Below are 27,409 nucleotides of genomic sequence, written 5' to 3'. Positions count from 1 at the left end.
TTCTTTCTTTCATTAGCCCTGGTCCTGTTTAAGCCTTGTCCGCCTCCGGCGCTCTCTCAAAATAATCCCACGCGCGCGTTGCTCCACGGCTGACGTTTTGTCCCTTGTGCCTCTCTCTCCTCCAGACGACGGCGATCGAGGGTCGGGACGAGGACCTGGGCCAGGAGGAGGTGGTGCAGCAGTGCATGCGCAACCAGCCATGGCTAGAGAAACTGTTTGACTCCTTCAGCGAGTTGCTGACTCAGGCGCAAAGCAAATGCGCGTGACGCAGCTGCTGGAGCCACGCCCCGGGAGGGGCTGCCTAACGCCCGCCCCTCTGCAGAGCCAGAGCAGGAAGTGGGGAGAGGAAGGTCGAGGGGTTCCATTACAGGCAACGAGTTCAGACTCAGCTCACCACCCACTCCCTTTTCGGGTTTTTTTTTTTTTTTTAAACAGGACCTGGGATGGGCCTCCTATTTTGGTGGTGGGGTGCGGGAGGTTTGTGACGGCAAAGAGGACATGTTGAGGAGGGTTCTTATCAAATATTGGATGGTTGGACAACCCCTTTCCCTTTTGCCCTGGCTGTACAGAGAAATATTATTTATATATAAATGTATAAATGTCTAATTGAGCAGCCTTGCCCCCTGCTCTGGTGGGGGCGAGAGTAGGAGAACCCGTAAGAAGGTCAGAGGCGTGGTGGTGTGTGATTTAGAGCTGGGAAGCTGGGATCCAGGACTCCTAGGTTTCTCCCAGGGGTGGGTGGGTGGGCGGGCAGCAGTGAGAATGGTGTTAACAGAAGGTTCCTGGGTTCTATCCTGCATCTCTTCCATCAAGAACCTTTCCTTCTCCCTAGGGAGAGTTGAGAATTGAGTGTGGGGGGATGGTGCATTGACCACCCTTTATACAGTGTCCAGCTCCTATCATCCACAGTCTGATCAGGCAATATGACCCCTCGTCCCCACCCACAAACACCTCTGATTCCATCCCTGCCAAATATCTGTTTGGAGTGAGGGGGTGGCACCCACCCATACACGAACAGGGATCATGTCTGTTCTTGCTTCCAACAGGAATATTTATTGCCAAGTTCCTCCTTCTTCCCAGCCATAACTTGTTACAGAGCGTGCTCTCTCTGGAGCATCCTTCTTTTCCACTTGTCTTCTTGTGGGGCAATTGCTGCTGCTGGATCTGCCGCGAGCCACTTTTTAGGGGGGGAGGGATTGAGTTTGGGGTTCTAGCTCTTTTGGACATGTGGAACGTCTCCCCTCCTTTCCCAGTATCCCTTCTGACTAGACAGCAGTAATGGGTGCGGGGAGCATAGTGAAATCCAGAGCAGCCTGCCTGTACCAAGACTCCCTAAATCCCCCTCCCTTTTTTTCTAGACTTCTCAACTGGCCCCACATAGATTATGGGAGGGGTACAGTAGAGGGCTGTAGATACGTCCCTCCATGCCTGTTAGATCTGACCTCCTTTGAGGGAGGGGTAATTATGTTTATCCCCCCCCCTCCTCCCAGTTGTGGTGTTTGACAAGGCAGGTTTCTGCTCCCCCTCCTCCCAGCTGTATATACTGTATAGGATAAAAAAAGTCTATGTATCATATTGTATTTGACTAACTTGAACTTAACGATGCGCAGGAGTTTCTCTCTCTCTCTCTCTCTCTCTCCTCTCACCTGTAGCTGTGACGTTCTTTGGTTTGGACTGAAACTTTAATTAGGAGGTCATTAATTTTTTTATCGTTGTTGTTGTTATTGAGGGGGAAGGGAGATTCTGTGTCCCCACCCCACCCCCAGCCTCCTAAGCAAAGGTCCCTCTCTAACCCTGAGCTGAACTGCTAAAATAAACTCTGTTTAGATAGAGGATTAGGTCCTAGCCCTGGCTACACTCTTTAATTCACAACTCACAGGTGTCCCCGCTGCCGCCCCCTCCGCCCCCTGGCCAGCATCCAGCCACACTGAATCTCATGTTTTTCTTTTCTGAAACTTCCTAGTGGCCTCATACACACAAATGCACCAATCTGTTAGCCGGTCCTCCTCAGTGTTCCCCCCAACCCCAAGCCAGATCTTCCTAGTGGTGTCCAAAATCAATCTCCAATCTGAACATAGATCCTCCAGCACCTGATTCCCACCTCCCAGCCAATGTCTACCTCATTCTTGTTCCCATCATTCTCTTTTTTCTCCACGCTACTCATCCATCTGATTTCTTTGCACCAGCGCAATCCCACACTCTCCACTTTTGTTTCTTCTTCATACCTCTGCCTCCTCCTTTCCTAAGCATCCTCCAGTTCGTTTGCTTTCCTTATCTGCTCTTATCCAGGTTCCCAAATGCTTGCCTTTCTGGGTTCCTAAACACTTGGTCTTTCTTTCACCTTCTCGAAAGAGTTCTCATTCCTTGTCATCTTATCCCAAATCAACAGAGCAGGTGAAAATTCCCCAGTGCCCTTCTCAATTTTTTTGTTATTGTTGGGGAGGAGGGAGGTATGAAAAGGTACTTTGGGTAAGTGGGTGGGTGGGGAAACAAATCCTACCACAGAAGGGGTGGCCTCTTTGCCCTAGCAGAACAACTTCGGACAAGTCCCTGAAGAGCACAGAAATGTGTTTGGGGCCCACCTGGGTGTTTATGTCAGTCCCATATGTATACACAACTCCCCATGTCCCTCTGGGTCCTGTCCCCCATTATTTATTGTGGATGAATAGAGGTTGGCAAGTGTGTATGTGAGTGTGTGCGGGGGTGGGTGGAATATGGTGTATATGAGCCCCACTCAGATTAGATTGTTTTTAAGGGGAAGAGGGTTGACTGGCTTCCTTTTGGATATTTTAAAGCTTGCGATTTAGTTCTTAACAGCTTTCCCTTACAAACCTGGTTACTGATAGCTATTGGGCCTTAGAGGTGAAGGATTGTAGCTTGACCCTCTGTGTGGAAGTGGGGTTAGTTGAACATGGGTTTTGGGTAATGAGGGAATGGGGCGGGGGGGAAGTATTTCCCAGTACCAGGTTAATTTTTGAGGGACATAGAGTCATGACACCTCCTGGGACAACAGACTTGTACCATCAATCCCACATGAAACCTTGCTAAACCATTGCCTGGATGGAGGGGGCAAGTGGCCAAACCCTGAGCACCCAGAATTGGAGGGGCCCAGCTCCAAGGTGATCAAGAACATGCACACACACCCCAGCTTCCTGTGACAAAAAAGACCGACCTCCTCCTCCCCCCCCCTCTATTTGGATCTCGGAAGGCCCCCTTTTTTACGACGTGTATTTCTGTGTATCTTGTTCGCGCCTCAAGGGTATTGTTCTGAGATATGGGATTTGTGTTCTGTATTATTGGATGTTCCTATATATTTTTATTGTTTATTATTAGTGTCTGAGACGTTTTTTTCTCTCAATATGTAAAACTCACATTGTATACTGTGTACACAACAAAATGACAAAAAACACTTTTCTTTGCAAAAATCAAACGCCTGGCGCACAGCTTTGTTCATTTTGTTGTGGTTTGGGGTGACAGCAGAAAGGAGGGCAAAGTTTATTCAAGTTGGTTCATTGGTAGGATGGGGTTTGGACAGAGGGGGAAACCCAGGAAGCCTGGCTTCCTCCCCTAGATCTTCCCCCACCCCCATAGAGGCCTGACATTCTGGCTCTTGGCCCCGGTGCCTTGGCACTCCTGACCCATTCGCTCTCTACTTGAGGAACTCATGGTCCCTGGCTTAAAGTCTTCCTCTGGGCAACTCTGAAAGGCCACTGAGACACTGGAAACACTATTCCTCGCTCCAAATCAGGAAGGGCAATCATTTCCCTGCTTTATTCAGTACTCTTTCCTATTGAATCAAAGTTAATTCAAATCACAGCAGAAGAATAAAGGCAGACCTCACCTGCTCCTGCCCTGAGTTTTGTTTTATTTTGCGAATATCAGCTAAGGTCAGGAGGTAAGAAGACTGGGACTTAAAAGACTGTCAGCTGGGTATATGAGGTTTAAGTTTAAAAAGGTTAAGGTTAAAAAGACACCATAAAGTATTTCAGCCTTTTATCAAATTGGTATTAAAACAATGTATTTTCTATTTGTCTTCTTCTCTGTCACCTCCTGCATTTACTTACACTTAAAAAAAAACCTCAACTTGCTCCTGATTCTATTTCCGTGGTAATGTCATTGTTAACTATGTCGCTTTTGCAGAACTTTTATAGTGAGGTGCTGACTGCTCCAGTTTCCTTTTAGTGTGCACTTCATACTGAGAAAATCCCTACACCCTCGCAAAGTGTGGCACATTACAAGTTTAGAAACCTGTTTCTGTTTGGAAGGCGAAGTCCTTTGAATTTGGAAGAATCTGTGTGGTCTTTATGGCTAGTTCCCCAGGGCTACTGGCTTTTCCGCCAACAGATCAGATTGGACACCAAGCTACCTTGAGTGGGGAAAACTTTTTTTTAGTGGGTAAGACAACCACACTTGAAGGCTGAGTAGTAAAGGACGCATTTGCTTTTCTGTGTTGACTGAATGAAGATATTGCTTACCCTCTGGATTTTCCCTGGTTGCTGCAATTTCAAGAACTTTTCCACACCATTTTGTGCACCATAAATATGCATTTTTCATTAATTTTGCAGCATTCTTTCCTTTTAACCTGCACTTCTGTCATAGGAATACAGCACTTTCTGAATGCTCAAAACCTATTTTGTACCTGGCAAAACAGGATACAGACTCGAGATTTAAGTGTGTATCCATTGCTTATAAAATTGAGACAACCAGCAGCGCAGCTCTCTCCTCCCACCCTGCCCCAAATTGTGTTATGTACAAGGCTGTTGCAAAGGGCCTTGTCAAAACATCACACAATGAAAGACAACAGTGTGATGGGAAATGATCTGCAGTTTTGACTGTTCAGAAGATGCTAGGTTGCATTGATAGACATCAGTCCAGCGGGCTTTATCTGGGGTTGTGTACCTATTTGGTGTAGTCTTTGTTTGTACATACGTAGACAGGTTCTGGTTTGTGTGCTGTGTTCCTATTACGAGAGCTCTCATCTCATGGCTATCCTGCCTGTTTCAGCAGAAATTGGGTGTGGGTTTAGATCAATCTCACTTTGAAGTCCTATTGTGTACATAGGAAGCGACCTTATACTAAGCCAGATGCTGGTCCACCTAGCTCAGTAGTGTCAACACCAACTGGCCGCGGTTCTCCAGGAATTCAAGCAGTTTTTCCAGTCCTGCCTGGAGAGGCTAGAACCTAGGACTTTCTGCACGCAAAGCAGGTGCTCTACCACAGATCGACACCCCCTCTCCTATTTCAGTGGGGCTTACTCCCAGGTAAGTGTGTATAGGACTGCATCCTGATGCTCTTCAGCCAGCCAGCCAACCCTCCCCTCATTGCAAATTGGCACCATACTTCATTTCCAAACAGTCCATCCAGTGCTACCTGCTCTTGTTACCCATCCCATTTTGTGCCCTTGCCATGATAAACACAGTTACACACTGATTTGGAAATGTTTCCCTTTTATTAAAATTACTTTTAGATAAGTGACAAATTCACAGCCCACTACTACCATTGCATTTCATGGCCTTTTGGCCCCACTGTTTACAAAAAAATAACTATCTGTACCTGTGTGTGTCTGCGTAGATTATCCCTGCCAACTTAGAACACATCATATAACTGACACAGTGGGCTCTAATCCATCATGGCTTATGCCACAGTAACTTTGCACTTAAGGTGTCCCAAGACGGTTGTTTTTAGATAAGCGTTAACTCTTTGGTAACAGGCTGTAATGCTCTGCAGCATGATGGAAGGGCTATTCGCATACATCCCTTTATTGTTGAACAACATGCCTGTTTTATGCATCCATTTCCTCTATAGGTAGCAGGTAGAGGCGCTGTAGAATATAAACAAAATTCTGGATGGATTGGTAGATAGGTAGCTCTCTGAGGTGGTGGGACTGTCAAACAGCAAGAAAGTTTTGAATGATGATTGTGAGGATCATTGAGCAAGATCACTCCATACAAATGCATGCAAGAATGACACTAACATTTAAACGTGATTGTATCTGTGAAGATGTTCCTGGGAGACCCTGGTACATGATAAATGCACTGGCCACAAAACAGTTGCTAACAAAACTATGGCAAATCATGGATTCAGCTTGGCTTACTGCTTCACAAGTGCATCAGAGAAGGAAAAAAAAAAGTGGATACATCTTTTGAATTATGCAAAGTGAAATCAAACCATGCTGTTCTTGGACAGAGCAACTTAAAAAAATGCAAGGCGTAGGCAACCCAATGCTTTCCAGATGTTTTAAGACTACAGCTCCCATCAACAGCCCAAAAGATCTGGTGGGTACCATGTTGCCTACCTCTGATCTACGGTGACTAGCATTAGAATTTTGTTACAACAGTTAAACACCCCTACGGTTTAAACTTTCACTGCCTGGCCTTTTCTCAACAGAAGTGGGAAGTAGGGCTGTTTTTAGCTCCAGCCTCTTTAAGGTATAGTTCACTTTAGCAAAAAATATTGGGGGTGGTGGTGGCAGGGGATCTTCTACTGTTTCCTCCCTTGTTACTTCCTTTGCCCAAGACAGAGAGGTTTGTCTTCCAGATAACCTGTCTGTTATTAGGCACCCCCCACATTAATGATCTGCATGGAAAGGGTGTGCTTATTTTTCACTCTTTCCCTTCCCAGAGAAAATGGGCAATGCCAGCCAGTGCCTGGGAAGATTTAACTCTGTGCCTGCCCCTCCTTCCCTTGTTGCTTGCAATAAGTATGGCTGGTTTTTTTAATTAAAAAAAGATTAAAGCACCCCCTCTAAATGCATTCGTACAATATGCCTTTGAACAAATGTGTATTATCTGTGTAGGTGGAAAGAAGCATGCTGGCTCTAGCTGCAGTGAAGTGTATGATCCTCTGCTGTTGCTTTCCACTCCCTAACAATATATAACCAGGCTATCCCATACAGGCCCATCTCTTCCAAATTGATAGCCATGAAACCACATTTCTTCAGTCACCCATGATCACATTTCTTCAATCACCTTCTGCCCCTTGGCAAAGAAGGGGAACTTCCTATACAATCTTGGAAGAATTCAGGAGAGAGAGGTGGGCAGGTAGGATACACAGGCTTGGATTCCCCCCCCCCCGCCCCCAGAACACCGTCATCAGCATGTGTAACCCATAGGTTAAGCCAGTGCTGAGGGGGAAATATGGTTTATCTGCTTCCTGCCCCCCATTCCAGCTTGTAGGGTCCTTGGCGAGAGTAGAGAAATAAGTAGTATTTAGACACAGCTGCAGAGTAGGCATTGCCAGCCCTTGTTGCAGTGGGGGAGGTGGAGCCGGGGAGAAATTCTGCTGTATCCTCTGGCTGGGAGGAAACCTGGACCACCTTTCTTCCCCTTCCAGGATCTGTAGCTTTGTGCGGGAGGGCAAGTTACAAAATCGAACAAGGACAGCCTCTGCTTGCTTTCTTCTTAGGGGTAACTGCTGGGGCAGGGGGAGACTCCAGCTCATGAAACCTCCTGCAAAAAAAATTGAACAACACATTGGAGCAGGAAATGGAGACAGAATATAATAAAAGAACCTGCGTGGTCCTAGTGGGTGTCCTCCAGATGTTTTGGACTTCAACTCCCATCAGCCCCACCCAGCATAGCCAATGGTCAGGAATGTGGAGCTGTAGTCCAAAACATATGGAGAACTCCAGCTTGGGAAAGGCTGACTTGCACTGATACTTGAAAAAGAAGCCTTACTCAGACTTCCCCAACACCCTCCAGATGTTTTGGACTATGTGATCAATGGCCAATCTGGCTGGGAGTGATGGAGTTGTTACCCAACACATCTGGAGAGGGCTGTAGACCTAGAAACCGCTCTTTTCTGAGGAAAGAATGCCACATCCTCAGTGTGTAGCCTGCTAGAGGTGGTGGACAGAGCACCACAATAAAAGGCGAACTAAGCACTGCATCCTCATGCACACTCTAGGCCGCGATATGCTCCCGGCTTGCACGGCAGAAATCGAAACAGAGCAGACCTGCAAAATCCGTCGCCCACCAAGCTCTACACAGCCCACCAGCCCAGTGTTGTAACCTCCCAGATGCTTCCCAGCCTCCCCAGCCCCAATTTTGGAGTACTTGCTGAACAGCAAAATCATATTTACCAAGGCCCTAGTGGGGTGCCAGACATGGCTGGTGAGCTGCAATCAGCTTGGTTGGTTAAAAGTTGTCCAGGCCTGAAATATTTGGTGGCTGGGTGGGGTGGGGGTGGGGGTGGGGGTGGACCAAGAAAGTAATACCTCATTATTGTCATCATTGTAAGTTTATTTTGATCTCACTCTTCTACAGGTGTATTTGGGGTGGCTAATGGCACAGGTTAAAAAAAAAGTCACACAAAACAGTATCTAAGTGCCCCCTGTCCACACCTTCTGACTGTGGAAAACTCTCCCCAGTGAGGCCTGCCTGGTGCCAAAATTGCCATTTTTTAGCACCAGGTGTTTGACAGCATGTGATGGGCTTCTTAATTTAGTTGTTTTGTTGGGCTGTGTTATTTTATTCATTGTTTTTAAGCCATTTTAATTTTTTGTATGTTCTCCTTTTTGTTGTAAGACACCTTGGGTCTTTTCTGAGAAAGCTGCCTAGGAATTAATAAAACAAAATAACAATTATCTCACAGATGAGGCTATTTTGCAATTGCCTAATTCATGGAGTTTATCTTCCCCTCCTGCATTTGCCTACTGCTTCTACCTTGTCTTTTCTTACCACAGAAATGCCATTAAGAAGGGAAAGAAGGAATAGTTTCACAATGCCTTTTGATCGGTAGCGATAGGCATCCTCCATACTGAGGGAGGTTGTCAAAGGAAATCCTTTTCCTCAGCCTTGGGGGGCAGAGTCGGTGCTTATTTCACAGCGTCAGGCTCAGCACAAGCAGTGACAGCCACCTGTCCTCTTACCTGATGGCCCTGACCAGCTCGTAGAAAGAATCATCCACATTGAGGCGAATTTTGGCAGAGGCTTCCATGTATGGGATTCGGTTCTCCCGGGCAAAGCTGAAGGCCTCCTCCTTGGGCACCTGCCAGTATATGCGATGCAAAAGTAGTGAGCAAGAAATGTGAGGGGAGGGGGTAGCTGGGGGCAGGGAGAAGGAATGGGCAAAAGAAAATGAAGCCAGTGCTGGGCAGTTGTGACGTTTGGTTGGGCAGCATCCCAAATCAAGCAGAGAGTTGCTGAAGGGCCAAAGCAGTTACTGGGTTGGATTGAGATTTAGTCATACTTAGAGTAGACCCATTGAAATGTAAGGGACTTCAGTTAGTCATGACTAACTGAAGTCTAATGGATTTCAATGGGTCTACTCCAAGTATGAGTCGAGATACAGCCAATTATCTTCAGCAAATGTGTGGGGAGGGGACATGTTGAAGGGAGAAGCCCAGCAGGTGGAAGGGAGGGATGCATAATGCCTTCTGGCTGTCAAGTCCTCCCCACAAATGCCTCCTCATCAAGGTAATTTTCCCTCAGCCAAGCTCTCTTCTAGTTTTGGAGACTAACTGAGACAAGGTATCTATTCTCCCTGAGTACTATCTTTTAAATGGCTGACTTGTCAGGCTGACCACCATTTTCCCCTGGTCCTCCTAAAAAGTTTTAAAGTTGAGTTCTAGGCAACCAGTTGTTGTTGTTCAGTCGTGTCTGACTCTTCGTGACCCCATGGACCATAGCACACCAGGCCTTCCTGTCCTGCGCTCTCTCCCAGAGCGTGCTGAAGTCCACATTCATTGCATCAGTGAAGCTATCTAGCCATCTCATCCTCTGCCATCCCCTTCTCCTTTTGCCTTCAGTCTTTCCCAGCATCAGGGTCTTTTCCAGAGAGTTTTCTCTTCGCATTAGGTGGCCAAAATATTTGAGCTTCAGCTTCAGTATCTGTCCTTCCAATGAGCACTCAGGGTTGATTTCCTTTAGGATTGACTGATTTGACCTCCTTGCAGTCCAGGGGACTTGTAAGAGTCTTCTCCAGCACCACAGTTCGAAAGCATCAATTCTTCGGCGCTCAGCCTTCCTTATAGTCCAGCTCTCACAGCCATATGTTGCTACTGGGAAAACCATAGCTTTGATTATACAGACCTTTGTCGTCAAGGTGATGTCTCTGCTTCTTACTATGCTGTCTAGGTTTGCCATAGCTTTCCTCCCAAGGAGCAAGCGTCTTTTAATTTCATGGCTACAGTCACCGTCTGCGGTGATCTTGGAGCCCAAGAAAACAAAATCTGTCACTGCTTCCATTTCTTCCCCTTCTATATGCCAGGAAGTGATAGGGCCAGATGCCATTATCTTAGTTTTTTTAATGTTGAGTTTCAAACCAGCTTTTTCGCTCTCCACTTTCACCCTCAACAAGAGGCTCTTTAGATCCTCTTCGCTTTCTGCCATTAAGGTGGTATCGTCTGCATATCTGAGGTTGTTGAGAATTCTCCCGGCAATCTTAATTTTGACCTGTGATGGCAACCAGTACACTCATAAAATTCACTTAAAATCCGCCAATTAAAGGAGCCTGCTTTTGAACTAGGGCTGCAAGCTTTGTGACTGGTCTGATTAGTCGACTAAAACCTTCAATGACAATACGCCCACACCCTGCCTTGAGAAGGCCCACCAACTCCAGCCATACAAGCTCATTAGATGAGTAATTTTTTTCCTTCTCATCTATAGGACTACAGCAGGGGTAGGCAACCTGTTGCCCTCCAAATATTTTGGACTACAACTCCCATAAGCCCCAGCAGCTTGGGCAACGGTCAGGAATTCTGGTTGCTGTAGCCCAAGACATCTGCAAAGCACCAAATTACCTACCCCGGGCTTACAGGAACCACTCTACCCAACACTGAAGTTCTACACAGCCAGTGCTAAATGGCTGTCTCTGTGGCATCCCACTGTCAGCTTATGTCTTCCATCTGCGTTGTCTTTTCACCCTCAGCTTCTGGCCCTCCTGGAAGCAGAGATTACAGTGAAAAGATGAAGGCTGGGTTCACACATCACGCTAACCCCTGGTGGGTGGCAAGCTACGCTGGGTAGGTGGTTATGCAAACAACCTACTGTGCTCCCGCCAGACAATCAGGCAAACAAGTTACACAGAGTAGTTTATTTCACACACCCGCACCTTGCCCCTCCTCCGCCCGTAGTCCTCCCACCCAGATGGGCAGGTATCCCAGCTTCCTTTGCAGTGGAAATAGAGATCACTTGAGAGGAGTAGAGCGACAGCAGTGTTTTTGGCCGCTCTTGCCAAGAAGCTCTGTAGGCGATCTCCCTAACCCACGCTGTCACGACATAACCCTTACTGCAGACCATGGGTTCTCAAGGTGGCTTATTTGAGGGAAATAACCTACTGGGGGGGGGGGGACATCCCACAGACAACACACTAACCCATCATGGGTTGTTCCAGAAAATAAACCATCATGGCTAATGTGTTGCGTGAACCCAGCTACAGACAGCTATTGCTAAATGGTTGGAAACTAGGGCAGTCTTGTTTAATTTCTTTTCTCCCTTTACTGTTCACCGTTCAGAGACCTTTCTTAGAAGTAGAGTGGTTTACACATTTTGTGAATAAATAAATGCTTAATTGGTTCAATTGATTGATTTTAAAAAGTGTTTAACCGCCTAAAATGGTACTGCACTGATTGGGGCAGGAGATTTTTTTTTTTAAATATTGTGATGGATCCAGACTTAGGTATCCTTATAGTAGACCCACTGAAATCAATGGGGCCTACATTAGTCATGACTAACTTAAGACCCATTGATTTCTATGGGTCTACTCCAATTATGACAGGCAGAATAATCCTATAGGGGAGGGAGAAATTGGGGCAGAGGAACCACCTTTTCCTATGCTCTGCTTGCACTTCCCCACTTTATTTTTATTTGGCCCTTTACAGCCATTTGTTTTTGAGAAAAACTTTCCCCTCCCTTTGCTTCCACTGGGAAGGAAAGAAACTACACCAGCTCCAGGCAGGGCTGATGTCATTTTTCTCCTGTTCCAGGACCAAGTCTACAGTTTCTGCTGGCATGCCTCCTTTTTGTCCTCTCCAAAGTTGGAGGAACATTGGTTGCAGACCTTTCTACAGCTGCACCTAGGAGGCTTGTGAGACTAGATCTCCCTCTCTGAGGGCAGGCCTCTCTGTCCGGCCTCAGGTAGGGGAATCTGAAAACTCCTATGGCCCCTAGAATGATTTCCCAGGGACCACAGGATTGCCCCCTGTCTGGATCCAACCCATTACTTTGAATACAAGTAAACTGTAGTTGGCAAATGCCATCTTGGGGTTGGACTCGATGGTGTTGTACGCCAACCCTATTGTTCTATGATCTTAAAAGAGGTATTCCTCCTCCTGTCACACACAGAAGGGTATGCCTCTACAATGGTGCCTGCTTTGATGATACATGTGAATCATCTAAAAACTTCAGAATTCTTATTTCAGCTCAAATGCAAATAGAATCTATTCCTTAATGGATCAATCACCTAAAATACATGTGATTATTCAGCGAAGATTTCATAGAATCCTATAATAGTAGGGTTGGAAGGGGCTACAAGGCCATCAAGTCCAACCCCCGCCATTGAGTCCAACCCCTTTCTTTAATGGATTTCTTTAATCAAGCAACCCTATTGCAAACTAGAAGGACACTTGCATGAGCCGGGCCACCAAAAAGAAGCTAGGTAAAGGAAGTGTGTGCTCTAATCTAAATAGCATCCATGGTTTGCTGAACAATGGCTTGACAGGCAGATTGAAAACATTAGTCAACCTGTGTTATGTCCCACAGAGCCCCACCATGTGGAGATGAAAATCAGGATGCCTTCCTCACCTGCCGATAAAGGTCCAGGTCAGCCTTATTGCCCACGAGGATCATGGGAAATTCATCACGGTCTTTCACTCGAAGTATCTGAGTGTGGAACTTGTTGATCTCATTGAAGCTGTGGTTGAGAGGGAAAGGAGACCGATGAAGGCAACTGTTCCTTCAACAAGACGCTCCCTGAGAAAGATACTAGGGCAGAGCAATCCTACGGGGGCAGGGGAGGGAGCAAACAACTGTGGCAGAAGAAGTCCCAATGCCTAAGCATTGCCGAATTTGTGCCACCCCTCTTCAAGGGGAACAGTGTGTTTTTCCTGCCACTCCTCTGTTTTTCTGTCCTTTTTTTTTTTTTTTTTTGATTGGTTGGTTGAAAATGTCCCTTCCATTGCCTCCAAGAGAAATTCACTGTGCCAGCTTTAAGGCTGGCACTGTTTTCCCCCTGTTCTGGGAGCATGTAACAAGGAACCTGCAGATCCAAAGTCTCCCTGAATCCACCCCGGACACCGCCCCCCCAGAACACCTTTCTCCACCTTACTGCCATCAGAGCAGTTTCTGAGGATCTTTCTGAAGAAAGTTCTGCTGCCACCTAGGGAGGACAAGCCCTCCCTCCCTCCCTGCAGAGGGGAAGAGCCATAGTATCCTATGGCCCTGGGATGACCTCTCAAGGACCATAGGACTGCATTTGTAATGACTTGGTTTTTAAAAAATCTTCCTGGTTTGGGGGGAGTGGAAACACTGAGTGTGGCCTGCTCATGAATTGGACTATCGCCAATCCAGGATCAAACCCTTTCTTCACTCTAAACTCACTCGACAGCCTATGACACAGTACAGTTGGTTTTAGTTTTCCCGATCTCTAAAACGGGGATTAGAATGGTCTAGTTCACTGTTGTGAGGATGAACAACGTAAAATATGTGGAAGAGGGAAAGGGAGAGAAGGGGGTGTCCAAGAGCGAGAGAAAAAGGTGGCCCCACCCACTTATAGTTCTGGTCCCTCCCACTGCTAGCTTTGGCCCCGCCCACCTCTGGCATGCAGCCCCAAGAAAAAATGTTCCCCACCTCTGGGCTAACATGACAAAGATGCTCAAATATGAATCCCACGGCTTGGTCTTACCTGCCACGGTCATTGATGGCATAGACGAGGAGAAAACCTTCCCCTGTACGCATATACTGTTCTCGCATGGCCCCAAACTCCTCCTGCCCAGCAGTGTCCAGAACTGGCAGGTGGGAATTGTAAAAGAAGGAAAGTAGTTTAGATCTGAATCACCCTGAACAAGATGGATGTAACACTGGAGCTGGTATAGTTTAATGAGTAACAGCAGGGCCAGCTCCAGGTTTGAGGGAGCCCCTAGGCAAAGTGTCCTCTGATGAGCTCACTCTTCTAGTGTGGTTGGCCTCTGGCAGACTTCTTCTTACTCTAATGTGTCCTGATGTGCTTACCAGGTAGCAGATAGAGCTGGGTGGCTGGGAGCTGCCATTTAAATTTCCCACAATGACTAGAGTCATGTTATGTTGGGGGCACTGTGGAAAATTAAAATGGTGGCTCCCAGCCAACTGCCATTGCCTGCCACCTGCAGGAAAAATGTTTCATGGAGGCCCAGGGCAGGTATCAGCAGTAGGTCCTGCTGAAGCCATTTTAGGATGCTGCATGCCGACACAGGCTGTTTAAGAGAGCAAGCTATGAACCACTACGCTCCTGGCTCATATCTCACCACAGCCACAAATTCACTACAGCTACAATCCTATACCACTTACTTGGGAGTAAGCCCCATTGAATGAAATGGGACTTACTTCTGAGTAAACATGCATGGGACTGCAATGGCTTAGGCAATTTATGGTATATCTCAGCTTCTACGCCTTATCTTCAATAATGTTATTCTAACTTACAGGGTTTGTTGTAAGGATATAGTAATAATGTGTTTTGAACACTTAATATAGTCATTTGGAATATTATTACTTATTTCATTCCTATACCGCTCAATAGCCAAGTTCTCTGGGTGGTTCACGAAAATTAAAACCACAAAGAGCCACATAAAATATAAAACATGAAAGCTTAAAACTACAATATGGAAAGTACAACCAGAATAAAACCTAGCAGCAATGCAGGGATTTAAAATACAGATTTAAAACAGCCTAGCTAAAAGACTAGAGTGCTAAAATGCTGGGAAAATAAAAGGGTCTTCACCTGGTGCAGAAAGGAGTACAAACCAGGCAAACCAATCTAGGGAGCTCATTCCACAGCTGAGGTGCCAAAGCAGAAAAGGCCCGCTTCTGGGTAGCCACTCACCTCACTTCCTTTGGCAGGGGCTACATCTATATATACAGCATCCTTTAATATGCCTGTAGCTTCCCCCTGACATAGGCCTGGTCTGCACAGGCAGGAGGTGGTAGAATAGACTGTGCCTTTTCATGCTACAAGTAGGGAAACACCATTCTTGAATGTTCCCTCTCATTAAAAACAACTCCCTGCAAGTAAAAACCAAAAGCACCCTACCACCTCAGGGAGAAAGTTCTAGCCCACCTTTTGCAGTGCTTGTGTGCATGTTTTTTTTATATTTACACAGTGTTTTGCACTGTTGTTTTTAAACCAGAGGACATTGAGAAACAATACCCTTCAAACGGAGTCTGAAGTGGTACAGACCACTCTACCATCTCAGGATTTTGCCAGTCAGTCATGCTGCACATGCAGACCAGGCCATCAATACTGTGTGTGTCCTTCTGACAGAGAACATCACCCCAGGCCAAACACCTCTTTGCCACTCCCCTTTATAACACATCGCTCTCAAATTTCTGTATGGCTCCCTCGCAACCACACAAACCCTCTCAGACCTCAATGTGGTGGCGTGGGTGAAGCTTCTGTCCAGATGGACAATGTCGTCAGAAAAGGATAGCGTGTGGCATGTTTGTTGTAATAAAGCATTCGAAAAAGCCAGGCTTGTTTCAGCTCTCTTAATAATACATTCAGTTTCACATCACATCACCCCAGAGCATCCTACTGTCTGTGGCAAGGGTGGGGGTCTATTTTGTCAGATCTATTTTGTTTTGTTTTTTACTAGAAACCCAAAATCCACCAACCACAGCCAGAAGCAAAGTGCGTATACTTAGAACAGGAGTGGGGAACCTCAGCCCCAGAAGCCAAATCTGGTCCTCCGAGGTTCCCCAGAAGTCCACACCCCCTTCTCCTGGGCCCCCTTCCCCACCCACACACTGATCATTTGATGGTTTCCTGGCTTTCCTGCAGTTTTTCTCCCATTCTATATGACTGAAATGCCTCTCTTAAGGCTTAGTAACGGGAAGCAAGAGTTCTAACTTATGATATGCCAGTATTTTTTAACGTTGGCCACACCCCTTATGCCTTTGGCACCCCCCCCCCCCAATGCAGTCCCTGAGAGCTTCTCCAAAACTGAATTCGGCCCTCAGGCTTAAAGAGGTTCCCCACCCCTGGCTTTGATGGAAGAACAGGGTACCTCTGAGCACATTCTGAGCTGAGAAATTTATTTTCAGTACTAGAACTGAACTGAGCTCACAGACCTTTCATGCAAAAAGTCTGCTCCTGGTTACCCCAAGCTTTCTGTATTTTAGCAGCCTAGGTTAAGTAGGGGAGGAAGCCATTTTGTTGTTGCTGTTAAACAATTGGGAGTCAGAAACCTTTAGTAACCTGTTACAAAAATCTACCTTCTGTCCATCCATGGGTTATTATTTTTTATTATTTTTATTACTACATTTATATCCCGCCTTTTCCCCCTTGCAATAAACCCAAAGCAGCTTACGTGGTCGTCCTCTTCCATTTTATCCTCACAACAACCCTGTGAGGTAGGTTAGGCTAAGCATCAGTGACTGGCCCAGAGTCACCCAGTGAGCTTCAGGGCTGAGTGGGGACTAGAACCAGGATCTCCCAAGTCCCAGTCCAACACTCTTAACCACTTTGCCACACTGGCTCCCTGGTTTATGGATATTTTCCCTTTCTAGATGTATTCTACTTTGATCCAGCCACTGACAACTTACTTCCCCTCTCCACCCCTGGTTTGCCTTTCTTCTGCTGCTTCTGAGATAGCAACCACTTCTCCCACAAACAAGCATGGCCCTCATCACTGAAGGATGGAGAAAATGTAATAACACTTCCTCCCACAAAGCTGTGGTCATGGCAGAACCCGTACGTGAGCGATATTAGGAAGAATGCAATGCACCACAGATCTGTTAGGATCACTTTCCCTCAAGCCTTCGCCTATCCTGATACATTTCTCTGCAGACTCCACCACCCCTAAGCAAGACGTCAGCCTGTCAATACTCACTGTCCAGCCGGGTTGGGGTGCCATCAATGTTGCAGATTTTGGTGTACGAGTCTTCGATGGTGGGGTCATAGTCAGAGACGAAATATGACTGAAAAAGGGGAGGGGGGAAAGGATGTTAAAGATGACAGAAAAGCTGTGCGTGCTACTCCTTGTAGCAAAAACAGGAAACGCAGCTCCCAGCCTTGTTCATGAGAACTGAAGATTCTTGGCACAAGAGTTGTCTCGAACCTCTGCCACGGGATCTCCCCACATTCTGCCCCACAAACCATAGGTTCCGCTTCTTCCCGTCTCTGTCTGGGTGGTTCAGGCCAAACGTCATACGGTCAGGACTAGCCTGAGACATTTTGCGGCCTGAGATGGAATAACTGTGCAGCTTTCCCCAACCTGGCACCCTTCAGAAATGTTGGACTGTAACTCCCATCAGCCCCAGCGAGCATGGTGAGTGATCAGGGATGAAGTGAACTGGTGTCCAATAACATCTGGAGGGCCACAGGTTCCCCACCTGTGCTCTGCGGTCCCAGGCAGGGCTCCTTCCTTCCCAGCTCTACCACCACAGAGCCTTTAACTGGAGATGTCATCCATCCCAGTATCCTGTTTCTGAGATGGGCCAGCCAGATGCCTCTGGAAAGCTGAAAAGCAGAGCATGATGCTGAGGGCCATACCCGTTGTTCTACTGGTCTTATTGCCTTGCTCCTTGGTTCCTGCCTTCTCCACTTCAATTGACTCCTGCCTTTCCAACCCAATGATCCCCCATCACCTGGCTCCTCATAGGGGAAGTCCAGGATCACAGTCACAGCCTCTGGAGCAGGAATAGGCAACCTGGTGCCTTACAGATGTTTTAGACGGTAACTCTCATAAGCCCTGCTCATTACCTATGCTGCCTAGGGCTGATGGATCTGGAAGGGGATGAATTTGCGGTTTGATAAAATCAGATCTGAGCAGTAACTCTCCACCGCCCTTCCCCGTTTATCAGGACGCCGCTGATTCCGATGCCAACCGCACCGCCTCTTTCTCTCCAAACCGGGTGGGGGTTGGGGGGGAGGAGAGAGAAGAGCGGCGGGATGGGGCTGGCTTAGAAGTCCCTGCCTACGCCGCGAGAGAAAACAAACGCCCCGATCCTAAGCATTTTTATTCGGAAAAGAGCGCCAATACACTCCATGGGGCTTACTCCGAAGTAAGCGCGCAACAACCCTCACTGAGCAGCCGACGTTGCTAGAAGTGAGGCACGCTTGATTTGATAATTTCCCAGTAGAGGCAGCAGAACTTAACCGGCACTCTTTTGATGGTGTGTATTGTTTTAAATGCACGGGGCCGTGGGACAAGTTTCGTTTTCGCACACGTACACGCGCATCACCGCCCTGTCACGCTGGAACACGAATCTCCACGAAAACACGCGAGGAAAGTTTTTGTCCCGAGCTGCCCCCGCCCCTGCCAGCCCGGCCGCCCGCGCCCGCTTACACCTACCTGGATGAACTGAATGGTTAAGGCGCTCTTGCCCACGCCGCCTCCCCCGACCACCACCAGCTTATATTTCTCCTGCGGCGCCGCGCCTTCGTTGGGATTCATCATTGTTGGCAGTGGGTGCGGGTGTGTGTGTGGGGGCAACAGGATCGAGGAACTCAAAAGCCCCCAACTCCTGCCGCGGCCATCGCCCGCCGCCACCCTCCCGCCCCCCAAAATATGGCCGAGATCTGGGGTGGGCCCTCTTAATACGAATCGGCGCTCCGGAGATCGAAGCGCGGCGATTCCCGGCCGCTCGGCTTCCCTATTTGGCCAGCGGGAGCCGCTACGGGGCGGGTCCCACGTCCGGAACAGGCTCCTCGGGCCTCACGCACTCCTCCCACAGCCCGGGGGTGGTCCGCCCCGTCGCTAGCGGCGGAGGGAGGTTCCGCTGGGCCGGGCGGGACGCTGCCTTCGGTTGCGCTCTGCTCGGGCTGGAGCGAGGCGGATGGGTCAGGGGCGCCCTGGACAAGCGCTGCCCTCCCCTCCCCTCCCCTCCCCAAAATGAAACGCTAAAAACGAAACCGGGTGGAAAAGACACAATCCGGAGATGCTGAAAGACGAAGCCTCGACGTAAGGCAGAAGCAGCCGGGCTCCTGGGAAACCAGAACCGGGTCTATGGCAGGAACTAGTCACCAGTTAGTTACCCTTGAGGGCCACGCAGGCTCCCACGTGGCGGCCTGTGTGAGTTTCTAGGGCAGCCTTCCCTAACCTGGATCCATCCAGATGTGTTGGACTGCAACTCCCATCATCCTAGCTGAAGCTGATGGGGGTTGCAGCGCCAACATATATCTGGGGGGCGCCAGGTTGGCGAAGGCTGTTCTACGCGGCTGTTTTGCCTGCCGATCAGGGATTCTTCGCTGGGGAGCGGCGGAGGAATTCGGCCTTTGAACCCGGATTGCTGGGATCCAGGACTTCTCCTGGAAGGAGGAAGAAGAGGTCTTGGGAGCCATGCGATAAGCGGACAGACTCTGGCGGGACAGACCCCAAGCGGGTGCCTTCCAAATGCTTGGGACTTTAGCTCCCATTATCCCCAGCCGGCATGGGTAGTGGTCAGGGATGCCGACGACTGTAGTCGGAGACATCTGGGGGGCGCCAAGCTGGGTGAAAGATGGGATAGACCAGTGCGGCCTGATCCTAAGCACGTTTACTCGAAGGTGCATTCCACTGCTAAAGTTCAATGGCGTGGTGTGACATGGGACGCGCTCAAAACCCTGAGTCAACGTGCATAGGCCTGCAAATTGCAGCCCTTTAGAACAGATGGGGTGGGCGTGTGTGTGTCTTTTTAGGCTTCCGAGCCGAGCCTTCTGAGCTCTTTCAAACTGGCGTGGAATTGCTCAGGTGTAAAGCTGGAGCCCGCCTGCCAATCTTTGCCTTCCCCTCCCATGTGGGACGGACGCTAGGACCCAGCGCTTAACCTGGGCGAAGGTGGAGGGGGCCATGAGCTCACCACCACCACATTCCTTTCATGTGTTGTGTGAAGGAAGTTGAGGCACCACCCACTGCTTGTTCTCTCCCTCCTTCCCCCAGCCTCCTTCCTTCCTTCCTTCCTTCCTTCCCCCAGCTGCCTGCCATGGACCTCCTTGCCATGTGCACAGCGCAGAGCTAGGAGATCAGTGGAATGCGTCCCTCACTAATGTAGCTGCGCCCTGTGGTTCTTGCTCACCAGCGAAACTTTTTCTGCAGATGTGTGAAGAACAAAAACAGCTGCGTTCATCTGGGAACGTAGATCCATTGCGCCTGGGTTGGTACAAAGGCCTGCTGCACAGGAACATTGCATCAGCAGTGTTGGCTGACAGTGCGGGGTCCAGGTTTTGGGGGCCCTTGGGCAAAACACCCTCCCTCAGTGATTCTGCATTTCACTGCCATTGTCACCAGCTGCTCTTGCTTCTCGTCCTCCTTCTCATCATTGCTGCCACTCGCTTGCTTGGCAGGCAGAGAGCCAGGGAGCAAGCGGGCAGTGGCATCTGTCTTCTCCTTCTCACCACCACCATTGCCTGGCCAGCGCAAGAGGCAGGTGAACAAGCAGCTTGCAGTGGTGAAAAGGAGGAGCAACGCCAGGGGGCCGCTGTCAGTGCGAGCCCTCCGCAGCTGGCCAACTCTGCATCCTCCTGACACCGGCCCTGCTGCCTGACGATAACCGTGGGGAGAGTTGCAAAAGAAGGCCCGCTGGCAGCAGTGCAGCTAAGGCTGGGCCTCCGGGCCGAGTTCCGGGACTCTGCAACCCACCCCCTCACCAAAATGATCACGCAGAGAGCAGCAGGTGATGGGGGCATTGGCAAACAGGCGCGGCATCAGCATCCAGGCTGACGTGGACATCCCGGGGCCTACCAGAGCGGAAACCAATCCTCACAACATCCAGCTGGGCATGTAGATGATTGCAGATGCTCATTTTGTTATTTTTACTTTACAGATACTTTTATTTTATGATTTATTTATTATATTTATATCCTGCCCTTTTTTTCCCTCTTGCAAGGAACCCAAGGCAGCTTACATGGTCCTTCTCTTCCTCTCCATTTTATTCTCACAACAACCTTGTGAGGTAGGCTAGGCTGAAAGTGCACGAATGGCCGAGTGTCACCCAGTGAGCTTTCATGCTGAATGGGCACTAGATCCCAGATCTCCTGAGTCCCAGTCCAATGCTCTAACCACTGCACCACACTGGCTGCCATGTAGAAAATATCCTTTTCTACATCAAAATGGTGCTTATTCCACCAAAATGTGTTTAGTATCTGCTATCGGGGCAGCAGAAACAAACTAGTCATGACGGTGTCATGACTTAGGTGAGTTTACAATGTGAAACTGTACACGCTCAAGAGCATTTCCTCTTTATCAGGGTTGACAAACAGATTTTCTTTCTTTTTGGCTCAGCCATATCAGGAATGCAGAAGCAGTAGTAAAGGATGGAATGGATGGGGATGGGGACAGGGGTGGGGGCGAAAAGAGTTATGTTAGCTGTGTTCTTCACAAATGAAGCAATACACATGGTTGTCTAACAACCCCACCCCACCCCACCTGGCCATTATGGGAGCAATCCTATGCATGTTTAGATAGAAAAAAATGCTTAGAGTTGTAGGACTTTTTTTTCTGTCTAAACACGCATAGGATTGTGCCCTAAGCCCAGGGTCTTTCCAATGCAAAATCCTGGAGCACAAATTGCAAGGCGAAACTGCCAAAAAAAAAAAAACTTTTTTGGTTTTATTACCGTTACATTTTTATTTATGATTGGAAAAATCAGAAATGAAAGTAACATTGCACAGTGAGTGACAATTGACAGTCGAGATATAAAGGGAGTATAGGCAGTTTATACCAGGAGTGAGCAAGCTCTTTGGCCCCAAGGGCTGTACTCAGTGCCGAGTGGTGGGTACATGCCTACACATGCTCTGCCCCCTCACCTACTGACATTTCCACATGCAGGGATGGGAAGGTTTAAACATCCCCTCTCTCCCCGCCGAGCTCCGGGGATGGGTTTGCTGGGGGAGAGAGTTTAAAGCCTCTCCCACTCCACAGTCTCCGCACTGGGATCCAGGGGATGGGTGTGAAGTTAACCCCCCCCACCTGCCCCGGTAATTCCAAACTAAAACGCTGATGCTATTAGCAGAAGGGAAACAGTAATCTGTTGCCAGCCCCCCAGTTGATGGCCGATCTGCTGGGCAGTGGGGAAAAGTGGGCCATACAGAGCAGCCAGGCGTAGCATGTGGCCCGCAGTTTGTCCATATGTGGTTTTCACAGTCAAAGATCAAGAGTTGGGGAAGTTGTGAGGCCCAGAATTCTAGCCCCTCGAAGTGTGTGTGGGAGGCTAAGTGCGGTGCTAAGGCTGTAATCCTAGGCACATTTATTGAGAGTAAGTCCTACTGAACTCTGGGACTTACTTCAAAGAAAACATGCATAGTATCAGCCACGAACCAGTGGTCAATTAAAAAAAAAGAGACTGAAAAGATGGACGTTAAGTGTGCTGATGATGGCGAATTCCAGTCACCCACATAATCTTGCTTAGCAGCCTCTTGTACACACACAAAATTAGAAAGTATATGGCAGCCCCTTATAGGGAAGGTCTTTGGGAGACGAAACAAGTGGTTGCTCTTTACTTTCCTCTGTGATCACCCTCTAGGAAATGAGTTCAAACAAACAAAATCACTTGAGAGCAATCCTGTGGATTTCCACCAGGTCCCACAATCAAGTCACCACCAGCACTTCGTCAAGATCAACAGTACTGGAAGACTGCAGAAAACTCTAACAGACCCAATGGGGTGCAGTCACCCTTCGCTTTCCTTAGGTGGAGATCATCAAGTGCCATGTGTAGGGTGAAAGCAGAAAACTGATGACATTCAGGAGATTAGAGGACAACTGCATGCTCACCTTGTCCAGAAAGAGAAGGGCTAAAAATCTGACACCTGGAAAGGAAACTCTGTATCCTTTCATTTTGTAATGAATGTGATTTCATTTTGTAAATCGGGCGAATTACCAGTTTGATGCATGTGCGCGCGCACACACACACGTAATATTCATATATATATATATGATCCCATTTCTCCACCACGCAGCCCAGAGTAGTGTAAATTGTTCTCCCCCTCCCTCCAATTTTTATACTCGCAACAACCTTGTGAAGTAAGTTAGGCTGAAAAATAGCAACTGGCCCAAGGGAGTGAGAATTTGAGCCCATGTCTCCCTAGTTCCAGTTTGACACTGACCACTACACTGACTGTCAGTGAGGCCTCAATAAACCAAGATAGCAAAGATTCTAACCTTTTGCTAAGTAGGAATGGACATGAGTCAAGTTTCCCTGGGGTTGCTCTCATGGGCCCAGGCACGCCCTTTGCTTTGGCAGGCCAGACAAATGGAAACTAATCGAAACAAATGGGATAAGACTGAGCTTCCAACGTCTGAAACTCTGTATTTGTCTATTATCCCACACAAAGGACAAGTATGCTCAGTAGACAGACAACCTCCTGGAGGCATGGAGAATTTGTCTGAACTTGATCATTCTGGAAGTGGGGCTGCTAGGTAAAAGCAGAATCCAACCCTGCTGCAAACACTCCTCTCTCACACAGACAGTAGATACTCTTCTTGAACCCATGCCCCCTCCCCACCCACCCCAACACACAATATAGGGGTCACAGTCCTCCTCATTCATACCTCATAAAATAGCTAAATAAGATCCCTCTAGTGCTGCCATGATATTTGTCCCCAAGCAGATACTCCATTGTATTAATAGTACTTTAGCTTACTGGTCCATATAACACTGGAGCAGGTTGTATCTGCCTTCTCTGAGCTGCAGATGGGATCTTTCATCCTGCTTATTGCACCATTACATTACACAGATTAATCTTATTTTTTTTAATTAATAATTTGTAAGATATTAAGCCCCTTCATGGATCACTGCCTTGTTGTGGCAAAGGGGCTTGCGTAACTCAGTGAAGCCATAAGCTATGCCGTGCAGGGCCACCCAAGACGGACAGGTCATGGCAGAGAGTTCTGACAAAATGTGGTCCACTGGAGAAGGAAATGGCAACCCACTCCGGTATTCTTGCCAAGAAAACCCCATGGAACGTATCACAAGGCTAAAAGATATGACGCCGGAAGATGAGCCCCTCAGGTCGGAAGGTGTCCAATATACTACTGGGGAAGAGCAGAGGGAATTTCCAAGTAGCGCCAGAAAGAGTGAAGCGGCTGGGCCAAAGCCGAAAGGACACTCAGCTGTGGATGTGTCTGGTGGTGAAAAGGAAGTCCGATGCTGTAAAGAACAATATTGTTTAGGAACCTGGAACGTAAGGTCAATGAATCAAGGTAAACTGGAGGTGGTCAAACATGAGATGGCAAGATTGAACATTGACATCTTGGGAATCGGCGAACTAAAATGGACAAGCATGGGCGAATTTAATTCAGGTGACCATTATAGCTACTACTGTGGGCAAGAATCCCTTAGAAGAAATGGAGTAGCACTCATAGTCAACAAAAGGGTGGGGAAAGCAGTACAAGGGTACAATCTAAAAAATGATAGAATGATCCCAGTACGAATCCAAGGCAAACCATTCAACATCACAGTAATTCAAGTCTATGCCCCAACCACTGAGGCCGAAGAAGCTGAGGTTGATCGTTTCTAAGAAGACCTACAACACCTTCTAGAACTAACACCAAAAAAAGATATCCTCTTCATCATAGGGGATTGGAATGCTAAAGTAGGAAGTCAAGAAAACACCGGGATAACAGGCAAGCATGGCCTTGGTGTACAAAATGAAGCAGGACAAAGGCTCATAGAGTTTTGTCAAGAGAACACGCTGATCATAGCAAACACTCTTTTCCAACAGCACAAGAGGCGACTCCACACATGGACATGACCAGATGGTCAATATTGAAATCGGATTGATTATGTCCTTTGCAGCCAAAGATGGAGAAGCTCTATACAGTCAGTAAAAACAAGACCTGGAGCTGACTGTGGCTCAGATCATGAGCTGCTTCTTGCAAAATTTCAGCTTAAATTGAAGAACGTAGGGAAAACCACTAAACCATTCAGGTATGACCTAAATCATATCCCTCATGAATATACAGTGGAGGTGAGGAATAGATTTAAGGGATTAGACCTGATAGACAGAGTGCCTGAGGTACTATGGACGAAGGTCCGTAACATTGTTCAGGAGGCAGCAACTCAATCCATCCCAAAGAAAAAGAAATGCAAGAAAGCCAAGTGGCTGTCTGATGAGGCTTTACAAGTAGCGGAGGAAAGAAGGGAAGTGAAAAGCAAGGGAGAAAGGGGAAGCTATATCCAACTGAATGCAGAGTTCCAGATAATAGCAAGGAGAGACAAGAAGGCCTTCTTAAATGAACAATGCAAAGAAATCGGGGAAAACAATAGAAAGGGAAAGACTAGAGATCTTTTCAAGAAAATTTGAGATATCAAAGGAACATTTTATTCAAAGATGGGCATGACAAAGAAGACAGGGACCTAACAGAAGCAGATGAGATTAAGAAGAGGTGGCAAGAATACACAGAAGAACTATACAGGAAAGATCTGAATGTCCCTGATAGCCAGGATAGTGCGGTCACTGAACTTGAGCCAGACATCCTCGAGAGTGAAGTCAAGTGGGCCTTAGGAAGCATTAGTAACAACAAAGCTAGTGGAGATGACAGTATTCCAGCTGAGTTACTTAAAATCCTAAAAGATGATGCTGTTAAAGTGCTGCACTCAATATGCCAACAAATTTGGAACACTCAACAGTGGCCACAAGACTGGAAAAGGTCAGTTTACATTCCAATTCCAAAGAAGGGCAATGCCAAAGAGTGTTCAAACTACTGTACAATTGCACTCATTTCAAATGCCAGCAAGGTGATGCTCAAACCCCTACAAGCCAGGCTTCAGCAGTATGTGAACCGAGAACTACCAGAAGTACAAGCTGGGTTTCAAAGAGGTAGAGGAACTAGAGATCAAATCGCCAACATTCGCTGGATCATGAACAAAGCAAGAGAATTCCAGAAAAACGTCTATTTCTGCTTCATTGACTATGCTAAAGTCTTTGATTGTGTGGATCACAACAAACTGTGGCAAATTCTTAAAGAGATGGGAGTACCAGACCACCTTACCTGTCTCCTGAGAAACTTGTACGAGGGTCAAGAAGCAACAGTAAGAACCAGACATGGAACAACCGATTGGTTCAAAATTGGGAACAGAGTACGACAAGGCTGTATATTGTCGCCCTGCTTATTTAATTGATATGTAGAGTACATCATGAGAAACGCCGGGTTGGATGAATCACAGGTCGGAATTAAGATTGCCGGGAGAATTATCAACAACCTCAGATGCGCAGACGATACCACCCTAATGACAGAAAGCGAAGAGGATCGAAAGAGCCTCTTGTTGAGGGTGAAAGTGGAGAGTGCAAAAGCTGGTTTGAAACTCAACATTAAAAAAGCGAAGATCATGGCATCTGGCCCCATCACTTCCTGGCATATGGAAGGGGAAGAAATGGAAGCAGTGACAGATTTTATTTTCTTGGGCTCCAAGATCACCGCAGATGGTGACTGTAGCCATGAAATAAAAAGACGCTTGCTGCTTGGGAGGAAAGCTATGGCACACCTAGACAGCATAGTAAGAAGCAGAGACATCACCTTGCCGACAAAGATTCGTATAATCAAAGCTATGGTTTTTCCAGTAGTAACGTGTGGCTGTGAGAGCTGGACTATAAGGAAGGCTGAGCGCCGAAGAATGGATGCTTTCGAACTGTGGTGCTGGAGAAGACTCTTACGAGTCCCCTGGACTGCAAGGAGGTCAAATCAGTCAATCCTAAAGGAAATCAATCCTGACTGCTCATTGGAAGGACAGATCCTGAAGCTGAAGCTCAAATATTTTGGCCACCTAATGCGAAGAGAAAACTCCCTGGAAAAGACCCTGATGCTGGGAAAGATTGAAGGCAAAAGGAGAAGGGGACGGCAGAGGATGAGATGGCTAGATAGCATCACCGATGCAATGAATATGAACTTGAGCACGCTCCGGGAGAGAGTGGAGGACAGGAAGGCCTGGCGTGCTATGGTCCATGGGGTCACAAAGAGTCAGACACGACTTAATGACTGAACAACAACAACAAGATATTAAGATCAATTGATGGGTTTATCTGTTCTTTTAGGTGCTCTTCCTCTGCAATTGTCTCCCATTATATTGTATTCATTTTTATTGTTACTGTTGTCATTTCAGAATTAAACTGGTTTCAGAGGTTGAATATCTAAAAAGCAGTGTTTAGGATACAATCCTATGCTTATTTAGACAGGAAAGAAAAGGCCGACAACTCCTGGCATTCCCCAGCCAGCTATGATGGGAGTTGTAGGGCTTTTCTTTCCTGTCTAAACATGCATAGGATTGTGCCCTTAAATACTTAAAATAAATGACATTAACAATCA

General features: G+C 47.5%; 2 protein-coding genes and 1 long non-coding RNA gene across 3 annotated transcripts in view; 2 read left to right on the top strand and 1 right to left on the bottom strand.

Moving 5' to 3' along the window:
* The window catches only part of PRR12 (proline rich 12), a 51,112-nt gene extending 44,678 nt beyond the window's left edge, over window positions 1-6,434 (top strand). The window contains exon 14 of the mRNA XM_084804955.1: window positions 126-6,434. Coding sequence (XP_084661081.1) covers window positions 126-266 — 141 coding nt within the window. The 3' untranslated portion in view covers window positions 267-6,434. The remainder of the gene's footprint in view (window positions 1-125) is intronic.
* On the bottom strand, window positions 5,431-18,805 carry RRAS (RAS related). The gene is made up of 6 exons (XM_084804958.1): window positions 18,485-18,805; window positions 17,021-17,108; window positions 13,843-13,945; window positions 12,744-12,852; window positions 8,870-8,988; window positions 5,431-7,448 (listed from the first exon to the last, which is right to left on the bottom strand). Exons 1-6 carry the CDS (start codon window positions 18,587-18,589, stop codon window positions 7,361-7,363), a joined length of 612 nt encoding a protein of 203 aa, XP_084661084.1. The 5' UTR covers window positions 18,590-18,805; the 3' UTR covers window positions 5,431-7,360.
* On the top strand, window positions 18,734-27,409 carry LOC146341194 (uncharacterized). The gene is made up of 3 exons (XR_014783854.1): window positions 18,734-19,093; window positions 22,632-22,930; window positions 23,877-27,409. It is a non-coding gene; the product is annotated as an uncharacterized LOC146341194 (long non-coding RNA).

Source organism: Heloderma suspectum, chromosome 6 (assembly GCF_057233095.1).
Source record: "Heloderma suspectum isolate Gila_16-S chromosome 6, 16-S_ref, whole genome shotgun sequence".
NCBI classification, from domain to species: Eukaryota; Metazoa; Chordata; class Lepidosauria; order Squamata; family Helodermatidae; genus Heloderma; species Heloderma suspectum.
This window is presented reverse-complemented; position numbering and strand designations above follow the sequence as displayed.